We start from the raw sequence: 18886 nt of genomic DNA, 5'->3' as shown, positions 1-18886 counted from the left end.
CTTTAAAGTAAATATCAAACTTTTGTCTTTCCAGTAAAGAAATATTAAAATTTGATTATTTAATTAAAATGTCTATAAATATATAAAATAAGGATAATTTGATATTTAGTTAATGAAAGGAGTATTTCATTGTTGAGGTAAATAATGTGATAAAAATAATTTGAACTAAATTTTCTTAACCCAAACTAAACCAGCCCTAAAGCTTATTTGATATTGAGTTATAATTAGTTTTAAATATAAAAAAAAAAATTAATAATTTATTTTAAATAAATCTCAAATAATTTATTATTTATCAATTTAAATTACTATTGGTGTGAAAATATATTTGACAAGAAAAATATTTAATAATTTAAAAATGAAATTAAAAAATATAACAAGGGAATGAAAAAATTGAACTGGGTTGGAGGGGTGCGCCAGCCGCGCCCACAGCAGCAAGCTACTGATTTGGGCCTTCACCCATAAAAAATTAATTTAATATCGTGTGGGCATCGGCCCACGTATCAGATATTAAACTAATAAGAACAGATACTACACTTGATCTTAGCCAAAAGGCCGAGAAAGGTATGAATTTTACATTACACCAACTTGCCTTTTATAATCTTTCTCCTTAGCTGGCTTAATATTCTTCAAACGATGTGGGACAAACAATGGAGATGACTGTATATCAGTTTTACCCTTTCTCGATACAACTTTCTTTTCCCATATCTATTTTCTTCCTTTCTTTGCCTGCGTATCCTGGATATGCAGATGAAGATGGACAAAGCAAATCAGGAGAATCGATTAAAGAAAACAAAAACCTGTATTTATGCAATCTGGATTAAATGGAAGAAGGTCAACACTGTAATTCCAATCTGGATTGATGTTCTTGTTAAAATCCCATTAACATTCTTGCATCGCATTGTGGATAGATTGAAAAAATTATGAAGTTCCCTCTATCAAGTTTGATAAGTTTGTTTACTTTCGTAGATAAAACTTCAATGGTGGGTTAAGATTCAACTGTGAGTTCTTTGAATTGATTGTGTTAAGTATGTTGCTGTAGTTTGTATGCCTGGTGATGATACTTTGATACTGGAATTGGTCTTTATAGGTTCTGCAGGTTGGCCAAGAATAATTCCCCACTATTAAGTTTAACTGGATATGGCCATCTTTCATGAGAGTTCATACTATGTTGGACTGATCATACAGGTTTATTCATGGCATAATGAAATGATATATGTGTATGGAATCGTTGAAGATAGACATTCTTCTTGAAAAACAAGAAAAACTCTTGATGGGTAGAGTTGCAATTTGTTGTTGATTCTGTAAGTTTTATAAGGTTTAAGATATTTGTGAGGGAGTGTCTTATAAAGTTACTGTTTATCAGTTTAAGACTATATCTAATGGTAGACCCTTGCTTACAGGCAATATTAATGTGATTTAAATGGTATTAATATGTGGTGTTTGTATTAATTACATATGGTGTCTATTTTTATAGAAATTAAACTATGATATAAACAAAATCTTTCTAATAATAATATGGCAATATGTGATAACATTATCATTAGAGATTATATTATCGAGAGAGAGAGAGAGAGAGAGAGAGAGAGAGAGAGAGAGAGAGAGAGAGAGAGAGAGAGAGAGAGAGAGAGAGAGAGAGAGAGAGAGAGAGAGAGAGAGAGAGAGAGAGAGAGAGAGAGAGAGAGAGAGAGAGAGAGAGAGAGAGAGAGAGAGAGAGAGAGAGAGAGAGAGAGAGAGAGAGAGAGAGAGAGAGAGAGAGAGAGAGAGAGAGAGAGAGAGAGAGAGAGAGAGAGAGAGAGTATTTACAATTCTCTTATATTATAGAAAATATTTTATTATATTTGTAAGATTTATTTATTTCAAATTAGTATAGAGATAATTTTATTTTAATCTTTAAAAAATATGTAATTAAGTTGATCATTGTCAATTAAAATAAAACAATTTATGATTGCTATAGAATGGAAAGATTTTTTTTTCAGTAATATTTTATGTATGAAAGTGATTTATCTAAATCAAATGAACACCAAATTTACTAAGAAAAAGACTTAAAAAAAATATTGAATTGACTAAAATGAATAACATTAGATTGAAACTAAGAACACTATACAAGAGGGCAATATATACTTGTTAAAGGTTTTGGTCATAAAAAATGTATTGTTTTTGAATAGATATTTTTATCCGGTTAGGATGTCCTCGATTGAGTTGCTCTTTGTGTTTGAATCTAGAGATTGAACAACATGATGTGAAAATTGTATTTTTTTCATAGTGATTTGAAAAAAGAGATGTATATGGAGCAAACATAGAAAGTGATTCAAAGTTAAGGGAAAAGATCATTTTGTGTGCAAATTGAAAAAGAGTTTGTATGGTCTAAAAAAGACTAAAGGCAATGGTACAAAAGTTTGACTATTTTATGGCGAGTCATTGGTGCAACAAGACATCCCCGTGAGATTATTGTGTATTTGTCAAAAGTTATTCAAAATATGACTTCATTATTCTTCTTTGATATGTTGACGAAATGTTACGGCTTGTTCTCCATTTTCAGGTCATTTCAAACTCACTTTTGAACAATGTATCAAAAGTGAGAAAGAGGAAACAGAAAGTAGAGTTCCATATTTGTCCATTATCGGCAGTTTGATGTACGCAATTATTTGTACTTGGCTAGATATTGTTTATTCAGCTGAAATAGTTAGTCGATTTCTCTCAAATCCTAGTAAAAAGCATTAGGAAGATGTGCAATGGATATTAAAGTATCTAAGAGATACTTATAGGATGTACTTGTATTTTGGTGGTAGTGATCATATGCTAGTTGAGTATACAAATTCAGATATGGTAGGTGATGTTATATTTAAGAAGTCTATTACAGGATTTCTGATGACTTTTGTAGGGGGAGTTGTTTCATGGAAATCAAATCTGTAAAAATGTGTTGAATTGTCCACCACAAAAGGTGAGTACATTGTAATCATTGAGGGTTGTAAAGAAATTTTGTGGATGAAAAAATTTCTTGAAGAGTTGAGTTGTAACCAAAAGAAATTTGTTGTGTTTACCGATAGTCAAAGCACTATCCACCTCTCTAAGAACTCGTCATTTAATTATAGGTCGAAGCATATTGATGTGATATACCACTTAATTCGAGACATGATTGAAACAAAGCAATTGCATTTGACAAGAGTGCACACAAATGAGAACGTATTGAACATGTTGACGAAGACTTTGTTGAGTGAAAAATATAAGACTTGTCGGCGAAGAGCGAATTTGTTGGAACCCACCATATGAGTCGAAGGGGTGTTGTGGTGTCAGCCCATTGGGCTTGGACTAATAATATAATTATATTATATTATATTCTATTATGAGCTAGTTAAAATTTGATTTTATGTTATTTTATTCATTGATGAATATTTTTTTCTTATATTTCCATTATTGCTCCTTAATGGTTAATTTCGTCGTGTTTACCTGTTTGGTGATAAATAGAACACTCGTGTTTTGTATTATTTTTGTTGTTATGCTTACAACTGTCATTTATATCATATTAAATGGACATTTAAAAAAAGAGAAATGATTGGGAGAGAGAATTTATAAAAAAACAATTTGAGAAGAAATAACGTTCCACATCGTTAAAAAAAATAACAAATTTTCTCTCTCTTCACTCTTTCATCGACCTTTATCATTTTTTCAGCTAGTGATGTAATGACACGATAGTCCCTCCCCTATCACTCCTAAAAAATATATATATTATATATGTATGCAAAAAAATGTTCCAGTCAAATTTTTGAAAAGAAAAACAAGATAGAGAGAAAGAAAACAAAAACAGTGTTAAGAAACACCAACTAATTTTCTTTAATTACTTCTCTCCTTATATACCTAGGTTTAAATATTTTTATCATTAGTGAATATACATTTTATATGTATGTGCTATCTATAATGATGACATTATTTTTCAAAGTTTAGATAATTGTAAACCTTAGTTCATAAAATATTTTGCAACCTATTATAAGTGATATATAGTTAATGATTTAAAAGATTTAAGGGTCTTGTTTATTTTACTTTTGTTGAATAGTTTTCATGTTAAAGTTTGTGTCTCTTTATATTATATTTTGATTGGTTGAATGAAAATTAATAGGTTATAAATATGACACTAAGACATAGATAAAATATTTTTTTCTTATCAACCATCTTTGAAAAAAAGTTAATAATTATTAAGAAAATAACTTGGACTTATTTGATATTTGATTATTGGGATAAAACCTAGTTTTTATCTCAAAACCCAAATATCTTATCAACAATCTAATCTTTAATTTTATCCATTTCAATACAAAAACTATCTCCTCTATCTAAACCACCTTATCATTTCTCTCTCTAATCTACCATTCTCTCACATTCACTTTATCTTCTCAATTCAAGACTAAATTAGTCTTAAAATTTTAAAAATCAAATTTTTTCTTAATTTTTATTAAATAAGAGTTTTTAAGAGAAAACCCAAGTAAAACCTAAAATCTCACATACACAAAATGAAAACTTGCTTTACTTTTATACAACAAAAAACAATTTTTTTATTAAATTATTGATTTTGTGATTTGTTTTTTTTGTAAATAATTTTTATTTCATCATCAAATAAATTAAGGATAAAGACACCACTCAGAAAATAGACATTTTATCATGTGTTTAATAAATATAAAAAAAAAATACATTTACAAGACTTCGAAAAGAGTGTACTTGATCGAGAGGGAATGAATCGTCTAGTTCATAAGACGTGATGATATCTTATATGTCTCATATGTCTAATGATTTGAAGGGTACGTTTATAGTTGATTAAAATTGTCACATATAGTACTATCACGTCAACGTTGGTCACCGAAATTTTGGTCGGAATAAACATATATTTTTTAAAGTATTTTTTAAACACGGGATAAAATATCTATTTTTTAAAACACATAAATCTCACATACACAAAATGAAAACTTGTTTTACTTTTATACAACAAAAAACAATTTTTTTATTAAATTATTGATTTTGTGATTTGTTTTTTTTGTAAATAATTTTTATTTCATCATCAAATAAATTAAGGATAAAGACACCACTCAGAAAATAGACATTTTATCATGTGTTTAATAAATATAAAAAAAAATACATTTACAAGACTTCGAAAAGAGTGTACTTGATCGAGAGGGAATGAATCGTCTAGTTCATAAGACGTGATGATATCTCATATGTCTCATATGTCTAATGATTTGAAGGGTACGTTTATAGTTGATTAAAATTGTCACATATAGTACTATCACGTCAACGTTGGTCACCGAAATTTTGGTCGGAATAAACATATATTTTTTTAAGTATTTTTTAAACACGGGATAAAATATCTATTTTTTAAAACACATAAATCTCACATACACAAAATGAAAACTTGTTTTACTTTTATACAACAAAAAACAATTTTTTTATTAAATTATTGATTTTGTGATTTGTTTTTTTTGTAAATAATTTTTATTTCATCATCAAATAAATTAAGGATAAAGACACCACTCAGAAAATAGACATTTTATCATGTGTTTAATAAATATAAAAAAAAAATACATTTACAAGACTTCGAAAAGAGTGTACTTGATCGAGAGGGAATGAATCGTCTAGTTCATAAGATGTGATGATATCTCATATGTCTCATATGTCTAATGATTTGAAGGGTACGTTTATAGTTGATTAAAATTGTCACATATAGTACTATCACGTCAACGTTGGTCACCGAAATTTTGGTCGGAATAAACATATATTTTTTTAAGTATTTTTTAAACACGGGATAAAATATCTATTTTTTAAAACACATAAATCTCACATACACAAAATGAAAACTTGTTTTACTTTTATACAACAAAAAACAATTTTTTTATTAAATTATTGATTTTGTGATTTGTTTTTTTTGTAAATAATTTTTATTTCATCATCAAATAAATTAAGGATAAAGACACCACTCAGAAAATAGACATTTTATCATGTGTTTAATAAATATAAAAAAAAAATACATTTACAAGACTTCGAAAAGAGTGTACTTGATCGAGAGGGAATGAATCGTCTAGTTCATAAGACGTGATGATATCTCATATGTCTCATATGTCTAATGATTTGAAGGGTACGTTTATAGTTGATTAAAATTGTCACATATAGTACTATCACGTCAACGTTGGTCACCGAAATTTTGGTCGGAATAAACATATATTTTTTTAAGTATTTTTTAAACACGGGATAAAATATCTATTTTTTAAAACACATAATAATCAATATCATTATCCAAATAAATTATAATTAAAAACATCAAATTATTCTTCCTCCTTTATTTTATAAAAAAATAAATATATTAATTAAATTTAAATAATTTCAAATAACTAACAAAAATTTGATTTAATAACCTTATTACTTATTTTTTCAAATAAACCCTACATCAACCAAGCTCCTTTTACAAAAGTCTGACCTTCTTCTCTCTCGGTTCAAAGTGAAGCCGCAAATTTGCTTCTTCTCTATTCGAACCAGGTTTCAAAGTTACAGTCTTTCTATACCCTTTCACGAATCGGGTTAGCGCGGCATGCCCGTCAGCTTCTCGTTTCGTCTATGTCTCAGATGGAAACGTTCTTCAATCCCAAGTAAGTCTTCTGTTTTCGTTCATCATCGACTCTCATCATCTTCCTCAAAAGAACCCGAATCTGTAAACCCAATTTCTGATGAGATATTCCGGTCAAGCCCCACATTAGGAAACTACAGAATTGGCGATGCAACATTCTACCGCTTAATCGAAAAGTATGCCGGTTACGGCGATTTTGCATCGTTGGAGAAAGTTTTCGATAGAATGAAACGAGAGAGAAGACAGTTTGCTGAATTCAATTTCATTTTAGTTTTCAAAGCTTATGGAAGAGCACATTTATCAGAAAAGGCAGTGGATTTGTTCAATAGAATGTCTAATGAGTTTCAGTGTAGGCAAACTGTTCGATCATTTAACTCTGTTCTTAATGTGATTATTCAAGATCGTTTGTATGATCGTGCTCTTGAATTCCATTCATTTGTTATTCGTAATAACAACATTTCCCCAAATGTGTTAACTTTTAATCTTCTTATTAAAGCTATGTGTAAAATAGGATTGGTTGATAAAGCAATAGGGATTTTCAGAGAAATGTTAGATTGGAATTGTAAGCCTGATGTTTATTCATATTGTACATTGATGGATGGATTATGTAAGATGGATAGGATTGATGAAGCAGTTTCATTGTTAGATGAGATGCAAGTTGAAGGATGTTTCCCTACTTCTGCTACATTTAACGTGTTGATTAACGCTTTATGTAAGAAAGGGGATTTACTTCGAGCATCGAAACTGTTGGACAATATGTTCCTTAAAGGTTGTGTCCCGAATGAAGTGACGTATAACACTCTCATCCACGGTCTCTGTCTGAAAGGAAAATTGGATAAAGCAATTACCCTTTTGGAGAGAATGGTTCTTAACAAATGTATACCTAATGATGTAACTTATGGAACTATTGTAAATGGTCTTGTTAGACAAGGAAGAGCGGCTGAAGGTGTGCTCCTTTTGAGTTTTATGGAGGAAAGGCATCTCAAACCGAATGTATTTGTTTATTCTACGCTTCTGAGTGGTTTATTCAAGGAAGGGAAGTCTGTAGAGGCGATTAGACTTTGGAAGGAGATGTTAGAGAAGGGAATTGAGCCGAATACGATTCTTTTTAGCGCTTTTATTGATGGTTTGTGCAAAGAAGGCAAACCAGACGAAGCTAAAGAACTCGTTGATGAGATGGTTAATAGAGGTTGTCTTCCGAATGAATATACATACAGTTCTCTTATGAAGGGATATTTCAAAGCTGGAAAAGGCTATAAAGCGATTCTGTTATGGAAGGAGATGGATTGTTTGCGTAATGAAGTTTGCTACAGTGTGTTGATTAATGGTTTATTCGAGGAAGGAAAAGTCGATGAAGCAGAGAGATTATGGCGTGAGATGTTAGGTAAAGGGCGCTTGCCCGATGTCATTTCTTACACGTCCATGATCGATGGATTTTGCAAAATTGGAATGTTAGAACGGGGAATGAATCTCTTCAACGAGATGCTCTGTGAATCTTCTGCTCAACCAGATTTAATAACGTATAATGTTCTTTTCGCTGGGATCTGCGAGCAAAGTGGCCTTTCTAGGGCTGTTGATCTTTTACACAGCATGATTGACCGTGGTTGTGATCCTGATTTTATTACTTGCAATGTTTTTCTGAAAGCTTTGAAAGAGAAGATAGATCCGCCACAGGATGGAAGGGACTTTCTTGATGAACTTGTTCTACAGTTATGCAAGAGAGGGATGATTACAGGAGCTTGCAAGATTGTGGAAGTGATGCTTCGGAAGTTTCTTATACCGAAAACTTCCACTTGGGAAATTGTCATACGAGATTGTTCTAAGACTAGGAAGGTTCGAGCAGCTATCGACAAATGTTGGAGTGGTTTATTTTGCTCGTAGGAATGGTGAGCACAACTGAGAATCGGTCTGTTCATAAATTAATTCATCATCCATCTCATTGTGATTTTGATTCATGTTTGTGATTGTTATGCAGAAAACCGGAGTTCTAACAGGGGACATCATGACGACCCGAGACTTGTGAGATCTTTAAAGTGAATGTCGGAGGCAACTGAAGGTAATTTTTTATTTTATTACAAATAAACAAATATTTAGAAGGCCAAAATAATCTATGGGTACCCTTTCACAAACTGCATTACATGAGAGGTAATAATCTTCATCTGTTCTTGAACAAATGAATTCTTTCGAGTAGTTATATGTAAGGCGAATATTCCCAAAATCAGAAGAGATATATCTAAGGTTAAGCTTCTCATGCGATTACATTTCTTACATTTATGTCGTTTTGCAATTTTCAGATCCATTGGAGGATGTATTAGGCATGGGACATCAAGCTTCAAGAAGACTTGGATAAGATGCTCGATATGGCTAAGGCTGTTAATGAACGCCGCCACTTCAGTTAGTCTCTGATCTCCCTTCTTTTTTGCTGATGACAAACAATATGCTTATTCTGTATCAATCATTTTACATTGATCATTGGGATTGTTAAGAGTTTAGAGAATTCAGCATGCATTTTAGGGATGAACACTGGATGCTAGGTTCTAAACTTCTAATTGATTTTCTCTTTTCCTTCAATAGTATTTGACAAGTTTGTAAGGTATTGTTTTGATTATCGAGAACTATTCACTGAGAAGATGAGTTCTTACAAAATTGTATGGCTTTTTGAGTGGGTTTGAAGATAAACTATTCAACTCAAATGAGATTAAAGCAATGATGTATATTTTTGCATTTGAATGGCATTAAGAATGATCCCTAGCTAGAATTGTTTGACAAACAAATAATGTTGGCTTTTATGTTAAGAAGTTAGATTTGAAATCCCTTTAGGTCATCTTAGATATTGAACCCATTATGTTTCGGATTCGATTCAAACTAAAAACATCTCTCAATTGTCATACATATATAAATGCAAACTTCTAATCTATTTTTGGGTTCTTTGATTTTTCTCATAATATTATTGTTTTGAACTGTTTTCTTTACTAAAATCATTGCAGATGAGGATTAGGAATCCGGCACTTTGTATGTGTAAAGGTTTCTGTTGTTTATTGCCCATTGATGAGGAAATGGGCCTGGTTTAGACTCCAAGTGTTTCTATGTCAGTCCAACAAGGCCCAAACTATATTTGGTTACTATTCAAATCTCGACTCGGTAAAAACCTAGTTCGAGCTAGTTTTACCGAGCTGCATTCGAGCTAGTTTAAAATCTTGAAAACTTATTTATTGGGATCTTTGTCTGAACTCAGTTTTATTAATACTTCAATACATAATTTATTAAATTATGTCTAGAGTAGTTCTAATTTATGTATAATATTTTATATTATATTATATGCTAATTAATAAACTTGATTAGATTGTAATAGCTAGTTTCCATTATTCACATCAATAATAGACAGATTGCTGTTTTTTTAATATTAGAAGTAGTTGTCTATGTAAAAATAAATAAAGGTTAGTTTGATTCGGCGTTTATAAGCCGCGTATGGGCGTGTGCGTAATAAACTGTTACATTAATTTTGCGTAATAAACTGCTACAGTAACTTTGCGTAATAAGTTCACGCAAAAAATTACAATCAAACATACTTTTGCGTTTAAACTCAATTTTCTCTATACCTCCCTTCTCAGTGTTTAAGATACATTTTTCTCTCTCATCATTTTTAAATATTTTTTTTATTCCTTCTTTTTTATCTATTTCATTAATTTTTAATATTTTATTCATTACTCAGGTATTTAATCTCTTTTTAATCATTTTATACATTCTCTTTCATATATTTTATATATTTATAATATTTTTATATATTTATATAAAATTATTATAATAAAAAACATACATTTAAATATATTAATATAGGTATGTTAATATATAAAATAATTAAACAAAATATGAAATATAAATACACTGTTATTTTTTATTTATAATTATAATTTTAGAAAATAAGTTGACAATTGAAAGATTTGGTCAAAAAGAATAGCTTAAAAAAGTGAAAAATATATATAATAATAATAATTTTTTTTTTATATATTATTTATTTTAAAATATATTATTTTTTAATTTAAGTTATTTATTAATATTTAAAATTATATATTAATAATAAATTTATAAAAATTAATATATTAATATAATTTATTTTGAAATATATAATATTTTTTAATTTAAATAATTTATTATTATTTAAAATTAAATTAATAAATATATATAACATTATATATATAATATTAATTATTAAATAATAATATAAATATAAAAAATAAATAAACTGTGTGCATAAGCTGAATCAAACATACACAAATTTAACTATTAAATAAACTAAGATCATATTAAACATACTAAAATCATATTAAACATACATACCTCAAAATAAGCTGAATAAGTCTAGCACTAATAAACTAAAAATAAACTTAATCAAACTAGTCCTAAATAAACAGTTTTGGTGTCTTACTAGACAAGAATACTAAAAAGGAAACATTTTAAAAAAAAAAGAAAGAAAAGAAAACCCAATAGAAACTAAATTTTATATAAAATTTCAATTAGTACGAAATTTATTATTGAAATGAAAAACCTATATTTTAGCACCGAAAGTGATGTACTTGAAGGCTAGGCCTATTAGTTATTCATTAAATATTAAACACGTTTTTTTACTAAATTTTATACTATTATTTTATTTTTCATGTTATAAAAAAAGGGTTGAACTAAATAGAATACCTCAAAAGAGAGTTTTGGAGTTTTGGATAAAAGATCAAAAGTTTATTGAATTTTATTGTCAAGAATTTATTTTAAAGAACATTAGTTATATATTATTATTATTTTTAAATATAATTAAATATAAAAATAATAATAAACAATGATACTAAAATAAGTCATATTTACAAATAAATTAAGCCAAATCATTTATTTGAATATAAATATAAATCATTTTTTTTACCGTAAAATCAAATTATTTACAAATGGTAAATTTAACTAATTTAAATTAGACAAATTAATTCCATAAAAAAATACAAAATCGTGAAATTTACCATCTTAAAGTTAATTAGAAATTTTAATCAAAATTTTCTTGAATTACTATCCAAAACTTACAAACTTAGTATGGTAAAACATTATTATCAAAAGTCAGTTTATTTATTTTAAATGTATTTAATTCACCAAATAATAATCCATATATTAGATGAGAATAATAGACTTCTTGGGTTAAGTGATGTTGACACAAAGCCTCCTAGAAAATACGAGTAACTTCTAGGCACAAGCCTTAGTTGTTGTCATTTACCTATTACTACATAATTCTTTTCTTTTTTTCAATTAGTTTAATTTTACATTCTATTTGTTTATATGTCTAACCCTCTTATTGGTTCATGTTTATCCAATGTGAGTGTAGTTGGTACTATATTTATTATTATTATTATTATTTGATTTACTTGTTGAAAGTTGAAACTACTAAAATATTAAATTAAGATGTTATATTTGATAAGTAAGAGTTATCTTGACTAATAAAATGTTTAAGATAATATAATATTTTAACTTTAAAATTAATAATAATAGTTTAATTAATTAATTATCTTCTTTATGGGTCTAGTAATATAAGTTAAGGGCTCAAATTTTGAGATTTTTTTGTGTGTGTAAAAGATAGCATTTTAGCATAAATTACCTCATTTTGGTGTGGGCATTGGCAAGATATATATGATTGAGTAATTTCTTAAATTCATTCACTAACTACAAATTGTATACATTATCTTGTAAAATTATGTCTTATTTATCCAAACAAAAAAAATAGTAATGTTAATTCTATTATTTAAAATTAAGAAACTAAAATATTAAGACACCACACCACGTAGATTAGATGGTGTAGATTAAAAAAAAACTTGTGTGTAATGATTACATGGCGAAAAATTAACATCGTTACATTTTTTTTCTATTTGGATAAATATGACACAATTATACAAAATAATGAATACACTATATTTTAGGTGGTGAAATAATTTAAAAAATATCTAAAACTCACAATAATACATAAGTTACATTTGTTTTGGGTAGGTGTATCTAATTCAAACAAAAGAATATATATATATATATAGTTCATATTTAATAATTGGTAATTATAGTTAACTATTTATATATAATTACTCACATTTTATGAAAGGAGAATCAAATAAATTATATATTTTTAAAAATTATAAAGATAATTATCATAAATGACTAGTGAACTAATAAACTTCTTTTCTTTTTATTTTTGTTACAAAGAAATGACACCCATATGACATAAGTGTGTCACTTTTTATTTTAAAAGATAATAGACATTGAAATCTAGCACATGATAAATCAAATTAAAAGATCCTAGATCAAATAGATATGTTGCTTATTTAAATTACTCATAATTATTATGTGGAATTGTCATGTACTTTCATAATTACTTAGTTTGAGTGTTATTAATAAGATGACTGAAAACACTTGGTTTGAATATTTATAGGTAAAACATTAATGACATGCCTAAAAAATCTAGTAATCCGTGAATAGAAAATGTTGAATTCTTAATACATTAGAATAATTTTAAAGGTATTGTTGAATTAATCAAAAGTTTCGAGTTTGAATCTAACTAAAAACTTCCTACGATAATGACGGTTTCCAAAAATAAAAAAGAAAATTATACTAAGTTGACTTCTTAATATATAAGACTTTGATAATGTGCATTCCAAATAATTTTTTTTCAAAATTACAATGGGGTGGGTGCATGTGACAGAGCTCAACTTGACTAATAGGGTAAAATGTCACAATTTGAAAGAAAAAAATGAAAAATAAAGGTGGAGCCCCTTTTATAATGAGAGGTAAACAAACAATAGCATGTGAGAATGAGAACAAGTAAAATACCTTATATATAATATAATATAATATATTTGGATGGTGCATGTTAGGTGGCAATAATTTAAATGAAATAAAGTTTTTTGATGCATGAACAATGTGACTATATAATACCCATGTATTATTTCATATTTGCCACTCATTCATTATTAACAACTCACCTAACTTTAAAAAAAAAAAAAATACCCCACCTTACCCATCCCTATATATCATGAATTTTAAAGAAATCCATAATATTTTGAATTAATTCAAATTTGACCTCTACAACTTTTGGTATTTAACAAATTGGGTCAAACTTTCATAATTTATTGTTTAAATAAGAAAATTTAAATTAAAAAATAAAAATTTAATTAATTATAGTTTATTGTCTTAAGTAAATTAACTCGATTCATAACATAATTTTTATTTTAACATGGGACAATTTTAATAGAAATAACTTTAAATAAATAAAAAAGCAACATTTCAAGCATGTCAGGTTTTAAATGGATAGTTGACTCGATGACTGAGTCAACTCGGCCAAAATTCAACAATGTCTGAGTCGTTGGATGAAGAATGGAATCGGAAGGTGGAGATGAATTTACTTGTACTAATTAGTAGTGCCTGGTCAAACAATTCATTACCTATATATAATGCGCAATCATGTGACAAATTAAATGTATTTTCAAATAAAATGTACCCCACTTAGGTTTTCTTTAATAAATAAAAAAATTGTAAATGTCTGTTCAGCATTAAGGTATCAATGTTTATTGACTTAAGAGTTAAGATTGACTTAGTAATCTCAATTTATGTCAATTGGAAAAATATGAGAGAAACACTTTATTTAGTTATTTTTAAATAATTTTGTTATTTAACTAAGAAAAAAAAGTTAATTTGATTAATAATTTGAATAATAAATTATTTAAATTATCCTTAGGATTTGTTTAGTTAAGTTTGTTCAGTTCACTTATCAACTTTAGACCTAATAATTAGGTAAAAGATTATTTAACTTAAAATATTAACAGCTTTTTATATATCTTCTTAATCAATCAAGATGAACTAATATTTTTCATTAATTATTAATACTATTTAAATTTTGTCACTCAATAACTCTAATAACATAGTTTATTTTTATAATTGAAGATCTCCCGTCAATTTGAGTATTTTAAATAAGGAAAAGAAGCTCACTTATGACGTATACTTACTTAGTACTAATAAAATATCATTTAATATATATATTATCAAAAATTGACTTATTTAATATTTTTTAGTAATCATGATTAACTTTTATTTTTAAATTTATATATTTATTAATTAAATATTAATATATTTTTTCACTCATTTTTTTTCCATTAATTAAACCAGATAATTTATTTTATTCTTAATTATTTTTTATTATTTTAATATTAATTTCTCTTTTATATGTTATCTTTCTTTTTTTTTTATTAGTTTTTATTTTTCATTGTTTAATTCTCATTTTTTAAAAATATTTAAAAATTTATTTAAAATTTTTATGTTTTAATATAATATATTTTTTTATTTAATTTAATATAAATATAAATAAAAATAATAACTTTTTATTTAATTTTTATTCACGATTTATAGTAGTAAGTGCATTGTTTTGTCTAATATTTAATTATTACTCTTTTGGGTTTGTTCAATTTTTAATTTTTAATTAATTTATTTTTGTGTTGAAAAATTTTTATTGTTGAAAGGATTTTTATTATTAAAAAGATTTTCATTGTTATATTCAATTATTGAGATCAAATAATTTTAAAATAATTAATAATCTATGTGAATATAAAAAAAAATATAAGAAAAAAGAAAAAATATAAAATTAAAATAATTAATGATAAATGCTTATATATAAAATAAAATTAAAATAATTAATAATAAATACTTATATAGAAATAATAAAAAAAAATAGAAAATTCATTTATTAGTAATAAAGGAAAAGGAATGAGAGAGAAAATATATTAATATTTAATTATTAAATATATAAATTAAAAAATAAAAATTAATCATGGTTTACTAAAAAAATGCTAAATGAGCCATTTTTTTTTTTATAATACTTATGTTTAAATGACATTTTATTAATACATAAGTCTAAGTGAGATAATTGTATAAGTACATACGTATAAGTGGGCTTTTTTTCCTTTAAATAACGTTACATCTATTACTGTACTTAAAGAAAACATATTTTATAATTGATTAAAATCATGTTTTCTTATTTTATCCCTATTATTATTTAAATTTTTTCTATTTTTATTTATTCTTATATTTAATAATCTAATTTTTTAAATTTAATTATAAATAAATAATTCAATTATATTGTAACTAATTTTATTAGTTAATCAAATATATAATATTAACTAATAATATTTAAGAAGTATTGTGTTTCTTTATTTACAAGTCTTTTAATTTTTACATATATTTTATCAATTAAAATGAATTAACTTATTAATAAAATATATTACAAAATTTAAGATCATAATATTTTTTAATTTCTATCTCTAAAAATAAACTCTCTAAAGTTAATAATTTATCTTATTTATTGTCCTTATTAATTACTTCTTTAATTTAATAGATGGTTTCCTACTTATACCATTCAATCTTGTTATGATCATTTATTCAATAAGTGTGTCTCCTTTTTTTTTCTTCTCCAGCAAAATAGATTATTATATATTGTGAAGTTATTTTTAATTTTTTTAATAAAAAATATTAAAATTGACCTTTCTATGATCATTTTATATGTATTATTCCATAATTTAATTTGATTATATATATAAATGGTGTTGATTATATATGAAAATGGTGTGTTATACTTTATATTATTTATTTTACATTACTTATCTATTCTAGACCAATAAAGATAAATTTCATGCTGCTTAGATTTTAGATAAAAATTATTCTACCAATTAATTTGATTAATTTGCTCGACTTAGTCTCTTCATCACTTACATTATAAAATTTAAATGAGTTATTTTTAAGTAGATATTATTTAATTATTTAATCATCTTCATTAAAATTTTAATCTTTATAAATTTGTATTATTTAACATTAAAATTTTATTTAAATTATTAATTTTTTTAGATATTATTTTTTATTATTTATCCATTAATATTTTATACGTAATTATTTATTTGATTTAATTATTTTTTTATTAAAAATAAATAAACTTTAATAGTAATTTTAATGAGTATTTCACTATTTTGTATTATTTTAAAAAAATTAAACTTTGTTGAAAATAAAATAATAATTTCAAAATTTCAAAGAACATTCAAACTCTAAATTTTGTAGCATCATTTAATGAGGAGAGAGAAAGAAAACGTGTGAACCCCACACAGATTTTTCCATTGGCCTATTTTATTCATTTTCATTTAACCTTACCCCCTTTAACAATTTTCCTCAAACTTCTATGAACTTTATTATTCTTATAACCATTAAATTATTTAATTTATACTAAAAAAATATAAATAACCCACATTTTATCATTTTTTTTTTTTGTAATTTATAAATCCAATATCAAACAAGTTGTAAGACAAATCAAACTATTCTAACTATGCATTTTTTTTATTTGTTTGATTTCTTCATTTGTAATATATATATAAAGAAGTTAAAATTATTCTCATATTCATTTCCTTTCTTCAACCTATTCTAGTAAGTTTGATCAATTTATAAACATCTAAACCACCAAAATCAATTTGAAAAAAATTCAAATCCAAAAAAAATCTACAATATGTCATCCTCATTTAGAAGGCTCAATCGAGTAATATGTCATCCTCATTTAGAAGGCTCAATCTGAGTATTAGGGTTTGAACTTTCCGAATATAAGAGGTTGGAAAAAGGCTTAATCCGAGTATTAAAGTTCGAGCCTTTTGAACATTAGGGTTTGAAAGAAGGCTCAATCTTAGTATTAGAGTTTGAACCTTCCGGACATTAGAGTTGGGAAGAAGGCTGATTTCGAGTATTAGAGTTTGAGCCTTCCGAACACTAGGATTTGAAAGAAGGCTCAATACGAGCATTAGGGTTTAAAACCGATTCAATTAGATTGGTTTTGTAGAGCTAATAGGATTAATTTTTTATAATTTGAAAACAATTTGGCTAAATTAATGAATGGAAAAACATAAAAAAAAACAAAAAACAAACATAAATGTTACATATTTGATTAGATAACATTCATTCATTCCGATATGATAATAATAATAATAATAAAAGACATAGACAAAGTCAGTTGTAATAGAATTAATAGTACAAATTAGCACTCAAAAGTAATAAGTACTTCTTCTTCTTCCTTCTTCTTCCATCATCTTCTACATATTATTATTATTTATTTAAGCTGACAGACCCAGCCACGGCCTGGATTCAGTTGCAGGTTCTTCCGCCGGCGAAGACATCGGTTTCTCAACGTTGTACGGTGCTCTCGCCGTCAATCTTAAAAAACACAAAACCCAACAATAATATCAAGATCCACTTCCCAAAATCAAAACCCAAAAAAAAAAAAAGAATCAAACTTTAAATTTTACCTATCCTTTCTCTTCTCCAAGAACCTAGCCAGCGAAGCCTTCCTCTTAATTGGTAGATCTATTAACAATCAAACAAACCCATAATCAGATTTTGTGTTTTAACCTTGATTCTTACTCATATCATCAAAGAAATTAAAAATTTTACCAGTAACAATTCTCTGTGGCTGAGGTAGATCCTGAATCAAAGTGGTGACCGGAGTTGGAGTCGCCGGCACCGGAGCAGGAGGCAACGAATTGACATTTTCAACAACTGTGGATGAACTTCCATTAGAAGCTAAAAGCATAACTTCTTTAGCTTTATCCGCCGGAAAACTATCAAACACCATTACTTGTCCACCATAGAATATAGTCATCTTAGCTCTTTCCGGCTCCGGTGACTTTACAACTCTGTTTTTACATAACCCAAGTGAGCAAACCAAACCAAACCAAACCAAACCAAACCAAACCAAACCAAACCAAACAGATTCAAAATCATAGATCTGATCAAGAACATACCTTAATTCATCTTTCTTTTGAACATCACCAGATGGGAACAAATTCATAGTAGTAGTTGGTTGACGATGATGCCCATCTAAAAACCAAACAAAATTTCAAAAACTAAAAAAACAGATCTACAATTTTGTTCAACAAAAACTAGAATCAAATTCAATCAATATTCAATACCAAAGTTGAAACGAGGCATCTCAATTCCAAGATCTGCAAATGAACCTTTCTCTTTCAAGTAACGGCTAAGAAGATTACAAGTATTAGAGAAAGTGGGTTTCTCCGATGTCTTCACAACAGGTTTTTGGCCGGCAAGAAATCGACCGGAATCAGAAGAATCTGAAGGAGACAACATGTTTTCCGATGAGGGTTTTGATTCTTTTCCGTTGAATGGCAGACAAAACAGAAGAAAAATCTCAGCTTTAAAAGTGTGGAAATGAAAGAAGGAAGCTTTAAAGAAGAAGGA

At 26.8% G+C, this 18886-nt stretch overlaps 2 protein-coding genes and 1 pseudogene across 2 annotated transcripts; 1 reads left to right on the top strand and 2 right to left on the bottom strand.

The window, feature by feature from the left end:
• Positions 1-391: 391 nt before the first annotated feature.
• On the bottom strand, positions 392-565 carry LOC124944210 (annotated as a pseudogene).
• A 5905-nt stretch (positions 566-6470) lies between these two features.
• Positions 6471-9360, top strand: LOC124941594 (pentatricopeptide repeat-containing protein At4g20090). The gene is made up of 3 exons (XM_047481934.1): positions 6471-8487; positions 8577-8657; positions 8896-9360. Exon 1 carries the CDS (start codon positions 6566-6568, stop codon positions 8480-8482), a length of 1917 nt encoding a protein of 638 aa, XP_047337890.1. The 5' UTR covers positions 6471-6565; the 3' UTR covers positions 8483-8487; positions 8577-8657; positions 8896-9360.
• An 8218-nt stretch (positions 9361-17578) lies between these two features.
• LOC124942354 (protein TIFY 10A-like) lies at positions 17579-18886 on the bottom strand. The gene is made up of 5 exons (XM_047482836.1): positions 18601-18886; positions 18433-18508; positions 18083-18324; positions 17938-17995; positions 17579-17845 (listed from the first exon to the last, which is right to left on the bottom strand). The coding sequence occupies exons 1-5, from the start codon at positions 18773-18775 to the stop codon at positions 17746-17748; spliced, it is 651 nt and encodes a 216-aa protein (XP_047338792.1). The 5' UTR covers positions 18776-18886; the 3' UTR covers positions 17579-17745.

The sequence above is a fragment of the Impatiens glandulifera genome, chromosome 6 (assembly GCF_907164915.1).
Source record: "Impatiens glandulifera chromosome 6, dImpGla2.1, whole genome shotgun sequence".
NCBI lineage: Eukaryota > Viridiplantae > Streptophyta > Magnoliopsida > Ericales > Balsaminaceae > Impatiens > Impatiens glandulifera.
The sequence above is the reverse complement of the archived record's forward strand: the minus strand, read 5'-3'. Positions and strand labels throughout refer to the sequence as shown.